Source organism: Photinus pyralis, unplaced genomic scaffold (assembly GCF_008802855.1).
Source record: "Photinus pyralis isolate 1611_PpyrPB1 unplaced genomic scaffold, Ppyr1.3 Ppyr1.4_LG4, whole genome shotgun sequence".
Lineage (NCBI taxonomy): Eukaryota > Metazoa > Arthropoda > Insecta > Coleoptera > Lampyridae > Photinus > Photinus pyralis.
Genome location: NW_022170511.1, coordinates 13,758,200 through 13,778,263, shown reverse-complemented (window position 1 = coordinate 13,778,263; position 20,064 = coordinate 13,758,200). Strand labels below are relative to the sequence as shown.

At 36.3% G+C, this 20,064-nt stretch overlaps 1 protein-coding gene across 1 annotated transcript in view; it reads left to right on the top strand.

Moving 5' to 3' along the window:
- Positions 1-20,064, top strand: part of LOC116167653 (sushi, von Willebrand factor type A, EGF and pentraxin domain-containing protein 1-like) — a 55,015-nt gene that overhangs the window by 32,980 nt on the left and 1,971 nt on the right. Inside the window, exon 5 of the mRNA XM_031483085.1 lies at positions 162-310. Within this exon, the coding sequence (XP_031338945.1) occupies positions 162-310 (149 nt within the window). The remainder of the gene's footprint in view (positions 1-161; positions 311-20,064) is intronic.

Here is a 20,064-nt window from a genome sequence, read left to right as displayed (position 1 = left end):
AGATACAATCTTACCTACACGACTATTTAGCGCCTAAGATGGACCGTTTATTCCAGTGTTACTTTGTAGTGGACCGTAATGAGTTTTTTTGATCGAGTAATTTTTATTATAATCGTATTATTTCGGTGTGTTAGCGATAAAACAGTATTTTTTTCTTGCAGTCGGTTCTGCCCACCTACGAAGAAGCGGTAAGGGATCGAGGACCGGGGGTAGTTTCAAGTCGCTTTACGCGACCCCATTGGCCATCGTTAGCGCATAGAAGGAATAGAAACTCTCCAGATATTGTGCACGTTACCAGACAGGGATCATTGTAAGTACCTGCCTCTTTAATTTTTATCCTAAAAGTGAACGTAAGTATAATTTTATTGCTCTCCGTGACACATACGTGTGGGTATGTTTTATATTTATTCCTATGGAACAGCTATTTAGCCGTAATAAAGACAACAGATTTTTAATACTTCATTATATTTTATGTCGATATTTAGAATGAAGTTATATAAATGACAAACAAAAAAAAGTGTGTTATATTCAAGTTATCTGGAAAATTTAGTGCCACTTTTGCGTAAATTATCAGTAATCATGAAATATTTATATTTACATTTATGTTGTATGTAAAATCTATATTCTAAGTGGTGTTCCGCAGGGTTCTCTTTACGGCAACGATTGCTGTAATTGTCGTATTAATTAACATAGAACATGGCCTGCGTGCTAATTCGCGATATCATAATTTCATATATTCTGTTCGTAAATTATCATTGACTATCTTGACTATCTTATTCGATAAATACTAACACGAATTAGTTTTTATCATATCCCTATATAGAAATCGATTACGGTATAATTAAGTAAATCATGTTTTCATATCTTAGTTATACCACAGACAACATATACTACAGACGGTCAATCTTAAGGGGAAAAAGCACGCTAAGTTTTGTTTCAAATGTCCCCTTATTTAAAAGCCTGCTATCCCTCTATTTTGCTCCATCTATTAGCGCATACAACAATGTGTTGGTTCTTCTACAGATTTCTTTTATTGGAATGGTTTTGCAAATTGTCTAGAGAAAGAAGTATTGATACTTTATTATTAGAAAGCTGTCCCACTCTCGCAAGAAATCCCCATATTTACATCTGGGCGAAGTGCTGATAATCTTTGCAGGTACACATCACATACAAAGCAAATATCACTTTATATTCGCAATTACGTATTACTCGTTGTCTTTGGGTGCATAAGAAACGATATATCTAACTTGCACCACTTTTCGAATTCTCGAAAAAAAGTGTAATCTCCGTGTTTGTTTATATACCTACGTTACGTACTCTACTTGCCTACTTGTCTCTCCCTTTGTGGAATAAATCTTGCAATCAGCAATTTAACTTCATTTAACTTGGATAAAGAAAACCTAAACGTAAGCAAATTTTCGAATGATTATTTGTATCATATGTAATAAATCCCATTTAAGGTGTGCAATTATAGGTCAATTACAGCGGTAATTGCATTGTAGAAAACGAAAGAGCCCTGCGATAATTGCACATTTCATGGGAATACACTTTAACAATTTTATAAGTAGGTAAGGTGAGTTTGTAATGTTTATTCGGGAAATATTCCCCCGAATTACACTCGTGCATCAAAATAAACCTGATAATTTTTAGCGCATTTTCCAACGAAGTTGGGTGCGCTATTGCAGCCACTTTCTCTGTCCGTCCGTCTGTCCGTCTGTCCGAGGCCTTAACTACTTCTACAGTTTTCAAGATATTTAGTTCGTTCTTTTTGCATTCGGTAGCGTATCGCTCTGGCACCTGAGTCAAAGAAAATCTTGACGATTGAACTGCGCATGCGCAGGCTGCGCAATGTTGACTTTTTTATTTATTAATATATTTTGTTGAAATTTTAATCACAGATACTTGTAGTAAAGGCAAATATATCGCATACAGTAAAAATCAGATGTGCGCATGCGCAGAATGCGCAATGCAAACTTTCTTATTTATGGAGATATTTCTTTGAAATTTTAACCAAAGATACTTATAGTAAAAGCAAACGTATTGCAAATTGTAAATATGAGATTAATAAGCGCATGCGCAGGACGCGCAATATCAACTGCGCAGTAAGTGTCAACTTCCTTATTTATGAAAATATTTTTTTTAAAATTTTAACCATATATGCGTCTAGTAATGAAAAACGTAGCGCACATAGGTATGGCCTTTGGAGAAGTATTGATCAATTTATGGAAAATGCGCTGAAGTTACACTTCATACTTTGTTAAAAGAGCATTTTGATGCGCTTGTGCAATTACCTACGAAAATTGTCACAAAGCAAAGTTTTAATAGCGATCCTCGAGATGGTTTATAGTTTTGTATCTATTACTGTCTGCCGGTTTAGTGTGTTGTCACTTCACTCAACCAAACCATGTATTGTATGCAAAAAAATCCCCTGAATCCGTAAATGACAGTCTAGCTAACCGGAAACTCCGGGAACATATTGCTATACACAAGAAAACGAAGAAAATATGGGAAAATATCGTTTTTTCGCATTTGACTTAATTAGGTATCTCGTATTCTCGTTAACTATTCCTCTTACGGAAAAAATGAAGAGAACGATTTGCTTAGAATCGATTTTTCTATCAGATACAGTTGGTATGATTTTTTATTAAACAGCGTGCCAAGGGCCTATTATAAAGTTACTTTCTTGTTCTGTTTCTGGGGTTTCCACTAAACAGGCCACTAAACTAATTCCACAGTCCGTCGATTTGCAAAACTCATCGGGACAACAGACAATTGTTGGAATAGGTTGTTTTACGGTTCCACCATCCATAAAAATATTGAAAACGCTCCGGGAGTCATCCAGTTTGAAGGACAAACCATTGAGAAGGGCGTATCAACAAAAACAAATGGTAATTTTTGGGATTACTTTTTTTGTATTTTTCCAGAAAAAACAATAACATTTAAAAATGAACGGTTCTGTACCAACTGAAAATTCGATTCTAAACAAATTCATTTCTATGAGCTCGAGCAATAGTTGACGAGACAATTGGAAGTCAAATGCGAAAAAAACTGCATTTTTCCATTTTTTCTTGGTTTTTTTTTGTATAGCAATATGTTCCGGGAGCTTCCGGGCAGGGAACTACATAAAATACACTTGGTTTCGTTGTGTGAAATGCCAACATCCAGTTTAGAATACTTTTGGAGCTAATTTGACTGGACAGCGACGTCGGAAGTACGGGTCAGAGGGGGCGAGTGGCCCCCTCAGTTTTTACACAAGGTGGGGCCGCGTCCCCTCTAAGAAAGAGTAGATAAATCACTAAAAAGCGACTAACACATCTTCTACTGCATGTGCATGCAGAAATTACAAAAAGTGTAGAAGTAGAGGATATATTGAAAGAATTTGCCAGGAAACCACGGAAAGGCGGAAAATTTTTGGATATATTTAATTTTTTATACTTGCTTTTCTTTACGATGCTCAATAGTGCAATAAACAGGGACAAAATTTTTGTAACTTTTGTATGTTCTAGTTCTTCATTATTTTTTAAATAAAATATTAATGATCTATGGCTACGGTTTTCTCAATCGAGTCAAGTATCTCTGAGTTGCTCAGTTGCATGTAACTAGACATCCTCCGACACTTTTTTAAATTTTTTTCAAAACTTCTTTCAAAAATACATTATTTGATTGATTAAATAAACAGGTTTCAGGGTCACTTAAAAAACCCACTGCTTTGCATTAATTCGTACACAATTTTGCATGGGAAGGACCTTTCAGACTCAATGGTCGCTGATTTTTGCCCCCCCCCCCAACCGTTATTCACTTCCGACGTCGCTGTGACTGGACTATGTTGACCCTACACATTGACATAAAATAAAGTTCGTTAAGTGCTCTCTCCCCTAATCAAAAAATGTTGTGATGGTATTATCACAGATACATATAGGTAGGCAAGGCCGTGCGAGGGGGAGGGGCGAGGAGCGCCAGGCTCTGGACGCCAAGTCGGTAATTCCATGGAGTTAGGAAATCAAACAAAAGCGCCTGCATTTTGATCTCAAATTGCCATGGCACCACTGATTTTCTTAAAAGCGCCAGTTTTTAATTATCCAATTTCTTGGATTTAAAGTTCAGAAAATTAAAAGCTATAGTATGCATGGATTCGTAATTTTTTTCTCTACAAAAAACCTAAATAGACTTTCTCTCTAAAATAATTAGAGAAGTCAATAATCAGAAATGAAAAAATTACTATTGCAATTCCTATGGTGCGTTGTTCAAGTCACCACCCGGTATAATAATATATTTATTATGGAAAAACAAAAATTATGTTTATTATTCTAATAAAATCTTTCCTTGTCCAACCTCATAATTTTATATGTGGAGGCCAAATTTAGTTTCCGCCCTTGTATAATAACCAAACCCGCTCCATCAATTTTTTAAATGTTTAGAAAAGAGAAAAATGAAGAATTAAAATGTATCCTATTTCATGTAATTTATGATGTTATACAAGTGAGCGCTTATCTTATCTACGTAAAAGCCGGCGTCGAAGCCGAGGAAATAAGGTTTGAGTATATGTATTTTATTTTTACAAAAATGACTCCATCTATTACACACGTTTACCACACACAACAGTTTTCTGTGCGTCTACCACATTTTACAACAATTTATTTCGACTGCTTCAAGGTAGACAACACACTAGTCGTACTCTATTACGTGTTGCGTTTATTTCTATAGCATTGCATTGACCGTCTGTAGTATATGTTGTCTGTGGTTATACTGGAAGACTGCATATTGAAAGTACTTGTCGCTAATTTAACACTCCGTAAGTACCAATTATATATTTAGCAATCTAAATATGATATGGCTGCCATTGCTGCAAGCTAATGAAGCGTTTGTTTTGTGCTCCAAAGTGATAAACTTCATTGAAGATACGGTCTCATCGGTTACCATGGACATTCTATAATTGTTTTACGAATTGCTATTAGGCCGCAGTCGAATTATATCCAATGTTTTGCGTTTACCATTTTTTTTGAGTATATATTGGACGACCAGGTCTTAAATTGAAATCATTTCCTTCGTTGGAAACCCACTATGAAGATCTGGTCAATTGACATATAGCCTAATAGAGCAGTGATTGATCTTAAATTTTTACAAATCGTTAATAATGTATTTATGATCATCGGTTATCGCAAATTGCATAGCATGTGATCTTAACATGACAATTAAAAAAACATAGTATTGTGTAAACTAGATCATGCGGACGTTTTATTTTGTCTTGTCTTGGCACCTACAATAACGATGGGTCATCCTGTGTATGCTGAAGAGAGAGGTTCAGCGTTCGCGTATATTTTTGCGCGTTTTAATGGACGTTTTTATTTCACGTTTTAGATTTTACTTGTTTGATAACATTATTTGCTAGTATAAAATTTAATTAACTGGCCAGTAGGGATTTTTTTGAGATCATATTTTTTGAAATTTTTATTACAGTGCTGATTTATCTAAGAGTAAAAAATGTTTTATTTCAGAAGCTGCGGCATCTCTCCAGATATGACAAAGTTTTAAAATTTTTGAATAATTTGCTAATAACATTCAGTTAAAATTTTCCAAATTATTGATTAAGAATTTTGAATTATGAACGTAATTTCAGTGAAACAAAAATTAATTGAATCTTTTCCTATTCTTAACCCAATTTTATCTGAGCTAGCCTGGAAAGTACGGAAGGTAGGTCCAAACTTACTAAGTAGAAGAAGCTTACGAGAATAATTTAACAAATAGAAACACGAACCCGAAGTTCTTTTATCAACAATTGTAACTCTCGTTACAGGTGCTGAATAGGAAGATACTGTTCTGCTCTTTGATCCTAAAAAAGTCTGAAGTTCCGTGTAGGATCCCCCCCCCCCTCCTCGCGCAATTCAACGCTTTTTTATGGGATTTATTACCCACCTACAGTACTTTCGCTTTTGTTTTTGAACCGATGGTACCGAAATTTTGGTACCGTGATGCATTTGGAATGAGTGCATTCTATACCACTTTATTTAAGTCATGTTACACTGTTAATCTAGCTCTCTATTGTGTAAACTACGTCAGGCGGATGTTTTATTTGGCTTCGGCATCTGCAATATTGATGGATCACCCTGTATGTGCATTTCAATTATTTTTAAAGCGTAAATGTGATCATTGGTTTTTAGATTAAATGCAAAACCCGATCATATTATTTGAATTCGGGATCAAGGTTTTCTATTAGAATTTCATGTTTTTTATTTTGTTTGAATAATCACTTTGTTGTTATTGTAAATGTTATCTCCGGTCGTTTGTGAAAAGGGCATTTAACAAGCCAAGTTAATCGCATGTGTGTTTTACGTTTACGGAGAAGTTTCCCGTTAAAGAGTGTCCACCATCAAAGGACCTTTACTAAAATTGTAATTACAACGAAGTCATTGTCGTCTAAATCGAGTTTTAAGTTTCGAAGTGTCTTAGTTTGATGTTTGTACGTCATTTAGTTTAAATCGCAATTACTACCGATTTTGGATTATTGACGCTTTAAGGTAATAAAGATTTCATTGTTCTATCGATCGCTTGTTGCGTAGTATGGTTATTCTGGCCCTAAGTGCCTGTTTTCCTTTCAACTTATTTGATTGTATGCCGAATGAATTTGTTGGACTGTAAATGGTTGGTTTTGTGATTAATCGAGCCCAAATTACGACCCAGATATGAGTTCTCAAGTTAAATTTTTCTATTTCGCACCCAGAATTGCATTAGGTGTTGGTTGAAAATGTCTTAATTGATTCTTTGGCTTTTGGTGGTGCGTAAGGCTGCTGAAGTTCTCAAATTAATAAAATCTACGTCAATATCTCGATTTTGGTCTTGGTCGTGCCTGTTTTTAATTGATGTAGTTGGACAGATGTTTTGTGGGTGGTTTAGTGTACCATTTGCACATAGCAGTATATTTAAACTTGCTAATTGGTCCTGTGAATTGAAATTTTCCAGATAGGTCTTGTGCTATGAATATCTTCGCCTGCCCATCCTTTCATCTAAGTTTTTCAAATTGCAGTATCTTAAAAATCAATGTAGGTAAATTCAATGGTGTTTTTTAAGGTATGGTGCTAGTTAGGTCATTCGCTGAGGATGCAAAAATATCTTGTTGAGCATTAATTCCTGTACCTAGCCTGTATGTATATGTCAACACGCTGTTAAGCGCGTAATAAAATATGAAACTTTTTAAGGGATGAAACCAAATAGGGACCCATTTTTGTCAAATACATGTGAAGCAACAATTTTCGTGGTACAAATAAACAAATTATGAACTATTTTTGTGTTTGGTGTCGTTGGACTGTTATTATTAGGGATCTTGGTTGGAAGAGCGACAATGCTTGTTGCTACATGGGATACATTTGCTTAGGATCACAATAACTCGACTTCTTAATACAGCATCTACTTCACTTTTCTCGTCAACAAATCCCCGTTAACTACTATAAAATTCCGTTCATCAGTATGATCTTCCTGGAAATTACTTATTCTCGAAGAGTTCCTACAAGGTGGTTTTGCTGCAGTTTTCACACGACGCTCTCACTTGCTCGCTAATCAGAACCGATTACATCTGATCAAACGATCTTTTTTAGCCACTTAGAATAATTGAGCGATCGTTCGCGTTCTGAAGACGTGGCAATGATTACAGGTAACATGACTAATGGTCGATAAATGGTCGTCTGGAAAGTTGTCAATACAATGCGGCGCTTTCGGCTATAACCTTGTTAAAATACCGCACTAATATACTTACTGCGAGTCGATTTACTCTTCATAAAAAAAAGTGAAAAGTGTTGATATCACGTGAAATTGGCCAATCTTTTCTGCTTCTTAACAAGTTGAACGAATATTATAAAATTGTTCTCTGGAATTGGGCGAATTAACGCTTACTAACAACGTTGAAGTGCCCATTTACACCACCGTTACACGTCTGTTTAGTTTTCAAATAGAGTCATAATTAATTTTATTACGAAATCTGTATACAGACATAAGTAGGTACTTATATTACAATATCCTCGCGCCTTATATGGAAACAAAGAATTAATTATAGTGAGTGTTTCTGTAAATAAACGACTTTTCTGGCGGTGATGCTATGTTTCATTGCTACGATGTGATAAATAATAAATTAGTAACACATCGGTTGATACATTTACATCTTTTCTATCTCGTAAATCTAATTATAAAGCTTAGCGCTCGCCCGAAACCGTGTACATACAAAAACCTATGCCATTCCGATTTTATAACAGAACTAAATTTGCGGAAAGTTTAATGGGATTAAGTTCTCATTAATAGTTTAATTAATTCACGAAACCACCACGGCGACTTGAGACATTAACACCAAATTTGGTCGAATCGGAATGCAATAAACTTATACTTACCTTTTTTCGTCGACATTATTTAGGATTCGCACAGCACGTTCTTTTAATTAATACAAAAATGATGCATAATTGCGTATCACAGTCAAGAGTGCGACACGTTGATTATACAAGATTTGAAAGATTAGGTTTAGACCAGCGCTAATTGATGGAAACATAACGGCGTTCCGCGGGGATCTCGCTTTCGACCATTTTTATATAATGGTGCATAACTTTTCTAGCGAATAAGGCTTAAGATCTGTATAAACGATTTTCTTATTTTTTCACATGCTTCTGTTCATGGCCCCCTTTCTTCTGTAACGAGTATGTGATCCCATCGTTCCATCAGGTGCCTTAAAGATCGTCTTTTGTCATTTTGGTTGTTCTACTTATTTTCCCTCCTATGAATGTATTGCCGAGGGTGTGATTTATAGACCACGAGATAACGACAGATTTTGTGCGATGATTAAACGTCTGTCACCGCAATTTTCCCTTTTTACATAGGTTAAAACTAGCGTATAAACGTTATCAAACTCCTTCTCTTCCAAACGTACAACGTTGGACACTGGCAAGTAAACTTCTAAACAAAACTAACCGAGAAACTTGGATTCGAAAACTTTTTACGGGGAAAATGTTGCTCACGAGGGACAGCGCTTCGAACTCGGAACTGTCAAAAAGCAACTTCAAACGGACCGTATCTTGGTCTCAAAACTGGAAAAAGGCGTAAACACCACCACAAACAATCGGCTCGTTGACCTCTGATGACCTAGAAATGAGAATACCACAAAATAAGGTTATTTGCCCCTGATAACCTTGAAAATAAAATATGACATTACAAAAATGTAAATGTAAAATGATAACCTTGAAAATGAAATATGACGTAGCAAACAAAATGAGGATAAGTAAACTTTGATAACCTTTAACATGAAAGATGATACCACAAAAATAGGGCTATTGACCTCTGATCACCACAGAAAATGGAAGTCATTGAGCTTTGATAACCTTGAAAATAACATGACACCACAACAATAGGGCCATTCACTGCTAATGAGCTTGAGAATGGAATATTACACCGTAATTAAATGGAGGTAATTGAATTTTGATAACCTTGAAAAGGAAATGACAATACACAATTAGGGTCATTGACGTGTGATGACCTTGAAAATGGAATATTACATCGCAAAAAATTGGAGGTTACTAAGCTTTGATAACCTTGAAAATGAAATATGACAAAAATCAATTACCTTCATTGAACTTCGATGAACTTGTAAACAAAATAACTACAAAAATGGGTTTATTGACCTTTAATGACCCTGGGAGTAAAATTTGGCACCGCAAAAAATGGGACCGCTAATTTTTGGTAACCTTAAAATTTAAATATGACAATAGAACAAATGGGGTCGATGAACTTTGATGACCTTGATAAGCAATTGATAGCATATTAAATTCTCTTTCCTATAACATAACACTAAACAAATTCAAAAATTCAATTTTGATTCAAAAAAATCCAAAAATCTTTTTTAATTTCTTGAAATCTTGTAATCTTGTTCAACAGTTTTTAATTTTTTTGTATCATTAATCTCCACGACGTCTATATTACTGTTTTCTTAGTACTAACAATTACGGAGCTACCCTGTACGATTTTATTTTTGATTTTTCCTACACTGTTTTTGTAGCACCTATCAAATGTATTTTCTAGCTTCAGAGATGCAATATGAGCTTCCATTTCCCGGCCGAGACTTTTTTCCAGTTAGTTGCTGCGAATATTTCGAAAAATGGGGTGTCCGAAGAGGGTACTTACAAAGGGAAAATTGAGGGTTGGATCAACATTTTTTCTAGGTCTGTTATGAACACTTAAATGAAAACGTCAACTTTATATCTTTAAAACCTTATATCATTTTAAAAGGTACTATTTGTACGAATGTAAATAGATAACCTTCACGAAAAAAATTGAATCATGAAATATTTAGCTGTGGACCAAAATGTGTCATGGTCAATATGCGAATAACAATAGAACATTAGGTATCGTTTTTTTGCTAAGAAGGAAAGCAGTTGCATTTAGAAAACGTAAATGTAACAAATTTTTATTGAGCTGTAAAGAAGCGTTCCGAATTTCTAAAGATTTATAGTTATTTCGGTATTAAGAATTCGATCGGCCACTTTTCAAAGGAGTTATTTACAGCTATACTAAAGAGGGCGCCAAATTTTAATATAATAATGTCAATTGTAACAAACGTAAATCAAAAAATTATAAAAACCAAGGCATATCGGTTGGTCCATAAATAACGCAGCACAGTCGTAAGAACCGACTCTCAATTCTCTTTCTCATATTATTGCATCCCAATTGATCTATTGCCTATAGGTAATTCCCATTCAGATTCAAAACTTTTTATAACGCATGTAGGCTGATATCTAGTATTAGACGTGTTCCGCTTTTAAACTTCAGGAAATAGAAAAAAATCGTGGGTAGCCGTCATAATTTCCAGTCCTTTACAATTTATTAATAATATGAATGATCTCCAGTCCCCGTACACAATTGAAATTTATGTTATTTTAATAAACATGCAACTGTAAAAAAAAAATGTATAATACTCGTTCCTTAAATATTGCCAAGTATTAGGATTTTATTCAATATCATTATAATAATTTAAATTAATCATGTCTGTCTCGGAATACAAATATCTATATTTGTCCAGATTCTTTATTGGTTTTTTATTAATAAATGAACAACAATAAATTTACTTGTGAAATAAGTAATTACAAGCGCCAGCGCCGCCGTAACAGTGGGACGTGGTATATTACAAAATTATAAAAATCGGAGATTTCAAAAAATATGACCTTTGGCATTTCGGATATCTATATTTAACTTACGAGCCTCTTATGTACCCCCTGCTCGCTTGTATAAATAACCGCCATCTAAGAGTCGAGAGGTCACATTCGATAGGTAGTAGCAGTTTATGCACCGATCTCCGTAAGAGCCATTTGCAATATGTAATTTTAATAAACGCCCTGTATTTGTTTCTCAAATTCAAACTTTTTGAAAAAACCTCCAGAATTCCAGACCTCTAAGACGAGGGGCAAACACACAATGAAGGAGAATTGCTGGAGATTAAGTACTTCAAACAGAAGTGTCATAGCAATCAATGTTTGTAGATTTGGTAGTATACTACTAAGATGAATGTACTTTACTTTCCGACAGTGAATTGTAAAGAATCAGGACACAGACAAACTATGGAATCAAATGGAGAAGAAATCAGTTCAGTTTTGGAAAGACACTGATCCTGAGGTAGTGGGTTTTCCCGATTTTTGAGACTTTTAGGCATAGGTCCCAGAAGCAAGCAGGTTCCAGTGGTTCAAACCGTCAGATTGACCGTAATGGATCAGAGGGGAATACTTCTAATGTGATCACGTAAAAGACTACCCGTCACCAAGCATGGAGCTGGTCAACATCTTTTATTATTGCACCATTAACACATAATCGAAGAACAACCCTAAAAAGACAAACTTAATCAAAAACGTAATCAAAGTTTCTGTTTTTCACGGCAATTTCTTCCTCAGTGAAGTCTGCATTTTCCTTAGGCCAACTATACTTGGATTCACAGAGCCAGCTTGGCCCCTCCGACCATCGCGATATCAGCAATTGTCGCGCAGAACATCCTCTAGAACTTGTGTCAAAGGTAGCTTTTAATCTCACTTGAGCCGGCTGGCTAGCTGGCTGGCAGCAAATGCGGGCCTGTAGAAAAACGCTTGGAGGAAGACCAGGAGTGCTACCGGCGTCGTGTAATTAACAAGTTACTACATGATGCGTTTGGCGACATCTGGGAGCCATCCCGAAGCATGTTGTACTAACGTGGTGATTTTTCCTTCTTCTACAGCTTTGGCCCGATTGTGCGCACCTAAAAGTTTCTTAAGTGCTCGAATTGCGGTCTCTCTTTCTCGTGTCGCCAATAGAAGTTGGAGTACTATTTTGAGGAAGGTTTTTAGCAAAATCCACCAAACTACGAATTGCGGGTGAACGGGACGTCGGAGGTGGATACCGACAAAGGGAATGTGGTAGCCTTCAACAAAATTTTATTGATATTAATTAAAGTAATTCCTTGCACATGGCGGCATAGCCTGGCTCTATCTCTGTTTTGTGTTTTCATTTGAGTGATGCTGCCAGCCGCAAAGCGCTCATGGATCCTACCGGCCCACCGGGAAAAATCCCGGTATCCCGCCGGCCGAATCCACCCCTGACGTTTGAATATAAAAATCTAGATAAAAATTATCGTCTTTGTAAATAAAATGACTGGCTTAAAAAGCTAATACACCATCCCTCCAATGGCTTTTTGCAAAAGCGGAAGAAAAGTTGGTAGATGCAAAATCCAAATCCAGTAAAGCATATACAGTTGTTATTTGCCTGTATGAAGTTGTTTTCGTGGTCAAAAGTATTTAAATCTTCTATCCTTTCGTGCACCCATTCAAAACTCCAAACAATGCCGCGATTGAGAAATGGAACAATTTGGCAGTATACCCTAAATTACACGCGTTTGTGAATGCTTTAAACAAAGGGTAGGTACAAGTACCNGATTTGGTAGTATACTACTAAGATGAATGTACTTTACTTTCCGACAGTGAATTGTAAAGAATCAGGACACAGACAAACTATGGAATCAAATGGAGAAGAAATCAGTTCAGTTTTGGAAAGACACTGATCCTGAGGTAGTGGGTTTTCCCGATTTTTGAGACTTTTAGGCATAGGTCCCAGAAGCAAGCAGGTTCCAGTGGTTCAAACCGTCAGATTGACCGTAATGGATCAGAGGGGAATACTTCTAATGTGATCACGTAAAAGACTACCCGTCACCAAGCATGGAGCTGGTCAACATCTTTTATTATTGCACCATTAACACATAATCGAAGAACAACCCTAAAAAGACAAACTTAATCAAAAACGTAATCAAAGTTTCTGTTTTTCACGGCAATTTCTTCCTCAGTGAAGTCTGCATTTTCCTTAGGCCAACTATACTTGGATTCACAGAGCCAGCTTGGCCCCTCCGACCATCGCGATATCAGCAATTGTCGCGCAGAACATCCTCTAGAACTTGTGTCAAAGGTAGCTTTTAATCTCACTTGAGCCGGCTGGCTAGCTGGCTGGCAGCAAATGCGGGCCTGTAGAAAAACGCTTGGAGGAAGACCAGGAGTGCTACCGGCGTCGTGTAATTAACAAGTTACTACATGATGCGTTTGGCGACATCTGGGAGCCATCCCGAAGCATGTTGTACTAACGTGGTGATTTTTCCTTCTTCTACAGCTTTGGCCCGATTGTGCGCACCTAAAAGTTTCTTAAGTGCTCGAATTGCGGTCTCTCTTTCTCGTGTCGCCAATAGAAGTTGGAGTACTATTTTGAGGAAGGTTTTTAGCAAAATCCACCAAACTACGAATTGCGGGTGAACGGGACGTCGGAGGTGGATACCGACAAAGGGAATGTGGTAGCCTTCAACAAAATTTTATTGATATTAATTAAAGTAATTCCTTGCACATGGCGGCATAGCCTGGCTCTATCTCTGTTTTGTGTTTTCATTTGAGTGATGCTGCCAGCCGCAAAGCGCTCATGGATCCTACCGGCCCACCGGGAAAAATCCCGGTATCCCGCCGGCCGAATCCACCCCTGACGTTTGAATATAAAAATCTAGATAAAAATTATCGTCTTTGTAAATAAAATGACTGGCTTAAAAAGCTAATACACCATCCCTCCAATGGCTTTTTGCAAAAGCGGAAGAAAAGTTGGTAGATGCAAAATCCAAATCCAGTAAAGCATATACAGTTGTTATTTGCCTGTATGAAGTTGTTTTCGTGGATGAATAGGAAGCATCGTACGAACAAAGTTTTAAATACATCGATAATGCTGGCATATATGAGGGAAATGTCAAAAGTATTTAAATCTTCTATCCTTTCGTGCACCCATTCAAAACTCCAAACAATGCCGCGATTGAGAAATGGAACAATTTGGCAGTATACCCTAAATTACACGCGTTTGTGAATGCTTTAAACAAAGGGTAGGTACAAGTACCTGAGTCACAATCTCCCTTTTAAACCCTCAAATGCGTGCGAAAAAAGGCCTTTAAAACACACGTGCTTTAAAGTTGTTAGGTAATGATAGGTACTTCAAGTATGACTTTTGAAACTGTCATCTGGGTAAAATAAAAAATCCTCTTAGGTCGCTTTCTATAAATGCAGAACATGTCTTTGGCTTGTACCTGTCCTTTGGTTGAAGCTTTCACAAACGCGCGTAATTTAGGGTATGCTTCTAAATCTGTTCCACCTTTTAATCGCAGCATTGTTTGAAGTTTTGAATGAATCCACCAAAAGATAGAAGATTTAAATACCTTTTGATATTATTATCGAGCATTTAAGACTTTATTCGTAAGTAACTTCCTATTCATCCATGGGAACAACTTTTCATATTCTTTATAATAGGCTTTACTGCATTTGGATTTTACACCTACCAACGTTTGTTTAGATTTTACAACAAGCGATTTAATGGACGGTGTATTATCTTTTTCAACGGAAATCGTTTTATTCACAAAGACGATGATTTTTATAAGCAAATGTCAAGTGACATTTCCATGGTAATCGTGAAATTACGAACACCTAGCCCACTTAATTAGACATGTATTTGAGTATAACGTCAATATGCTTTCATTGTATTTCCTATTTTAAAATTATACTATAAAAATACTATACTATAAGATACACGTGTATAGTTGGTCTTTAAAGCACTTGCAACGTTAAAGGCACTCCGCTTTGCGTCGTGCCATTAAACCCGTTGCGCGTGCTTTAAAGACTTGATTATACACTTGTATCTTAATATACTATTATTTCATATTTGAAATAACCTTTAAAGCACTTCTGTTTTAAAGGAGCTATTCACATGCGGATATGTACGACGGACGTATACGCTGGGCAGAGCTTTATCGATATTGGCAGTCTTAACGTTAACCTTTGTTCCTTAATTTTTCGAAGACGTCCCAACCTTACGCACTGCAGAATCTGGACACTTACCTGAATGTGAGTCTTACTGCAAGTGATGCATCGTATTCGAAACCGACATTTACGCCCCTGATGTCCTGTTTTCAAGCACCTAAAACAAGCGCCCATGTCGATGAATGTGTTACGTTGGTCTTCTAATGGTATTTGTTTCGCTTTGAAACAATCGGGAGTGTGCCTGCCGCCACAGAAACCGCACAAAGGCGATTCGTAATTCATAATATAAGTCCAGCCGTCGTCATCAAATTTGATTCATATACAGGAACCTTCTGTTTATTTCGCTTAACACGATCACGGCCGTGATTGATGTCAGGGATTCGAATTTATAGGAACTAAACTTCTCTTACAAGACCAAGCTCATTCTCCGCTTCGTTTTTTAAAAAGCGCATTAACCCTTTTAATCGGTTCTCTGTACTCGCTGTGTCATCCGTTGTATCTGCCGAACCTTGCCCGCACGTAAATTCCGACGATTTTCGCCAAACTCGAAGCAAACCTTCTGGCAGACATGAACAGTTTTTGAATGCCTTCACTAAATTGCTTCCATTCGGGTCTAGAAAGTTTAAATTTTCGCTTACATGCCTGACTGCTACCCACAACCGAACACAGCTCTTTTTCTTCTAACTTCTAACAGCAGATTCTATTCTGTAACTGCAATATCCTGCAGGAGAAGATTGTATAACTCATTTCAGATATCTCCAATTCTTCCTCTTTCTGTTCCAATATCTCCCAAACTACGTTTACCGTTTGGAGGTCTACCTCGACTGCGTTCAACTAGTTTTCTAAATCATTTGTAAATCTGGTAAGACTAGCTCGCAAAATTCCGAGTTTCTTTTGCAGGGTGTCCATCTATAACACTCAAAAACTACAAAAAAATTTCTTCTCCCACATTTAGTTCGCGAAACACCAGCAAAAATAATTCTGTTACGGTTACAAAAATGTTGTGACCACGTAAAAGACTACCATCTTGAACCGTCACCAAGTCCGGAGCAATTGATAGTCGCGAAATCAATCTGGAAGGTCAACACAACACTATTGACACATAATCGAAAAAATAATCTGCTTGACAACCCTAAAAAAACTCTCCAGAGACTGCTATCAATTAAAATTAAAAGTCTCTTCTGCTCTGCAGAGATAAGTAACCTCACTGTTGTTTGATTGGCTCTACTGGCTAGGTACTGCAAAATGTTTAGGGAATTAACCTCCATTAGGATTGAAATGATCGTTCGTATTAGTCCGAGTAAGAACTCCCCAAAACGTCCATTTTATGTACATGAAGGTGTGATAAACTACCGGTGCGTTTAGGACTTTGGAGATGACTCGAGGTTTTATAGAGGCTATACCTATCACGTGTAGTTGGATTTTCAGATTCTTATCCTCCCTGTTACAGTCTACTAAAATGTCGAGAGAGCGTTGCACGTACATACATTGAACGAGTTTCTCACAATTACTATGTAAATCGATTGTGGTTATTGAGAAATATCGTTAAATTGATGGATTTATGACACACGAGACTTTGCGGAACGTATTAATAGCGATGCAATTTTATTAAGGCAACGCGTTGTTCACTTTCAACACCTATCATTAAAAGATGAGAGTAATGTGTTTGCCGTTTCAATTTAACCGATTCGCTAGATCGCCTGTGTGGTACCACACACACAAATTGAATATTCAATTGCTCCGTCGACAAGGTTTCAACTACAATCAGCCTTGTTTTCCAAATTAATAAAAGATTAGTTATTCGACACATTTCCACAAACTTTTTTTGCCCAAATTGGTGTTGTACCCGTGTCACTAGTAACTGCTTTCTGCATAAATCAGCTTGATTCAATTGAGCTTTCATGTTAATTCTTATTCATGGTTACTTACTACACGATTCTGATTAGTTGGTTTCACGGGTGATTGTCAGTGTTGATGAAGATAAGATGATCAAATTATTTAAAAACGACTTCGTGTTTCACAGTTACAACTTCATTGAAAAATGATTATACTTGAGTGTGCAATGACACAAAAGTTACATTCTAAGGCAATAGGTTGCTTAGTTTTTAATTGATCGATTAGTTTTGTAAATATGTGATCATCGATTATGACAGATCTGTATGTAATGTTTATTAATTTCATTTAATTGATGCGAATGTACTTTTGTTCAAATTCATCAGTAGACCTATCTAAGATTGCACTTATATTATGGACAAATTAATTAATGTGGCGATTATTCATAAGGACTGGATAACGTAACGTATTTTTGAAAATATTGGAGCGGTATTTTCTTTTAAAACTTAGGGGAAGGGAAATTGTCTGTACAATCTATCGAGAAGATAATGAAATTTAAAAAAAAATATGCCAAATTGAGACAGAACAGCTTTCTAGCTCAAACCAAAATAGCGCTCTTGAGACTGTTTTCAAAACATGGTAAATGTAGGGGAAAACGTTTCCCACGGAAGTTTGTTACTTTCCGATGTAGAATAATAATAAAAAGTATAGGTTTCTATTTGAATTGAATTTAAGTTGCCCTACACTTGGCCCTTGAGGGAAAGTATTGTGAAAATATGCAAAGCATCATTAAATGGGCCCTCTGTATGACGAATATTTTATATCAATCATTTTTTTATATCTCCGTTAGTTTCCGCAATAATCGACCGTCTTAAGATAAATGGGACACCCTGTATATAAATTAATTAAATGACAAATATAACATTACGAAACTGGTTACGAAAAGTCCTGAAACTGATTTCTTTTCTAGGCGAAAATGTCTCCTTCAGAAGTATCGTATATAACCAGCTATTCCGAATTCCATGGTCTTTGTTATACACGGACAAATAATTTACCCCTTATTAAATTAATAATTCTAATTAGTTCGCGATAATCGATAATTCTTTATGTTCTCTCGTAAATACCTCGGAACGGGCCCCACCTTGTTGGGACTTTATGCGCTTTTTTAAAACTTTTGTTCATGTTTATTACTTATAATTTATTTATTGTGTACAGTTAAGCAACATTGTCCCCTGTTAATACTCGTGTTTGAATGTGTAACTTCGCTCGTTCATAAAAAAATGTGAACTACTTGTCACGGCGCTAAAAACTCATAGATTAAAAAGTGTCAGTTTTATACCCTTTTTACCTAACATCGCCAACATGTACGAAACGAAATCAAAATAGCCATTTTGCCGAAAGAAATGTAGTTTCTCCGTTTTGTTTAAAACATGCATAATTTTTGTAGGTTGTATACAGAAAAATAAGGTCTTTCGAATAACTTGATAACAATTCTAGGTTGCTATTTGAAACAAAAAAGTTCGATGCCATTGCGGCGCTCCAAAAATTTTTTTTTAAAGTCCGACCCGTTATTTTTCATTTCCGTATGCCTAATATAGGTACATCCTTATCCAAGATTTGAAAACAATCCGGCAAGCCATTATCTCGGAAAATTGCCAACGTACATACGTACATACTGTTGTATAAACTGCAGAGGAGTGTCGTTTCTCTAGGACACTGCCGGAGAGCGACCTATCCTGTGGTGAAAAATTTACGTGTTGTTAATATAATTTCGGTTTAAGCATTGGAAATAGCAGCCGGGACATCCTCTATGTAAAATGTTTCAATTGGGAGAATTTCTTTCAAATAAACACAGAATTGGAAAACTTGTTAAATTGTCATTTTATTGTAAATTTAGAAATTGTGTGAGGCATTTAATGATATTTCTTGTACTTAGTATCATAACGCATATGTAAGCTACAACTTTTATGTTGATGTTTTGAAAAGCGTTATCGGACAAATTAATTTCGCAATGATAATTTAAAACCAGGATTAAACTTGCAAGGTCGTCGCAGTACGTACATAACGCAGACATTTCTCGGTTCAGAAATTTTAGCCTGGCTAATTAAGTAAGCATAATTACAGGTTGCTAATTAGATGGGTTGCAGCAAACGACATTTGATTAGATTGTGTTTAGTGTCATTGGAAGCGCGCTAAATTATCAAGATGTTTCAGCGTTCCCTTCCAGATATTGCCGAAATTTTAAAAGGCGAGGCCGTTATTTAGAGGCAATCGTATTTTCAATTTTATTGAGTTGAGTTTGCATTTGATTTTTACCGCACCGTTCTTTTCAACCGTTAATAATTGTTTTCTGTTCCCGTTTTGGGAAATTGTTATAGTTTCCATGTGCCGTAATTTTGTTTGAGATCTTTTGCCAGTGACTGCCTGTCGATCCCTGGAGAATTCCGTTTCTTTATCTAATTACCTGTAACTTCATAATTTCCGATACAGTAATCGACCGTCCTTGACCAGGAGCAAGATCGTTAGTCTTCTGGTGGCGCTCGAGACCGTTTTGCAGACTACCGCAATTTCACCTTTTTTTTGTAAAGCGAAATCTGTTATGTTTGTAATTAATTAATGAATTAATTTATTTATTTATCTTTTGATTCCATTAATCTTACCGATTTTAAATTTCACTTAACCGTTTCTGGGCGGAGTGTCGGGGGAGGGTACTCGCAGGGGCGATTGGGACGTCTGGAAGAAATATATCCATTGGTGATGTCAAAAAAACGAATATCTTAAAAACGGTGCGTTGGAGGAGAGTACTCACAATGGCAAAATGAATGAGGTTGAATGAAGCATATCTATTGGTGAGGTCGAAACGAATAGATCAAAAACAAAATGTCAGACAAGGGTGCCCTCAAAGGGTGGTTGTAAACCC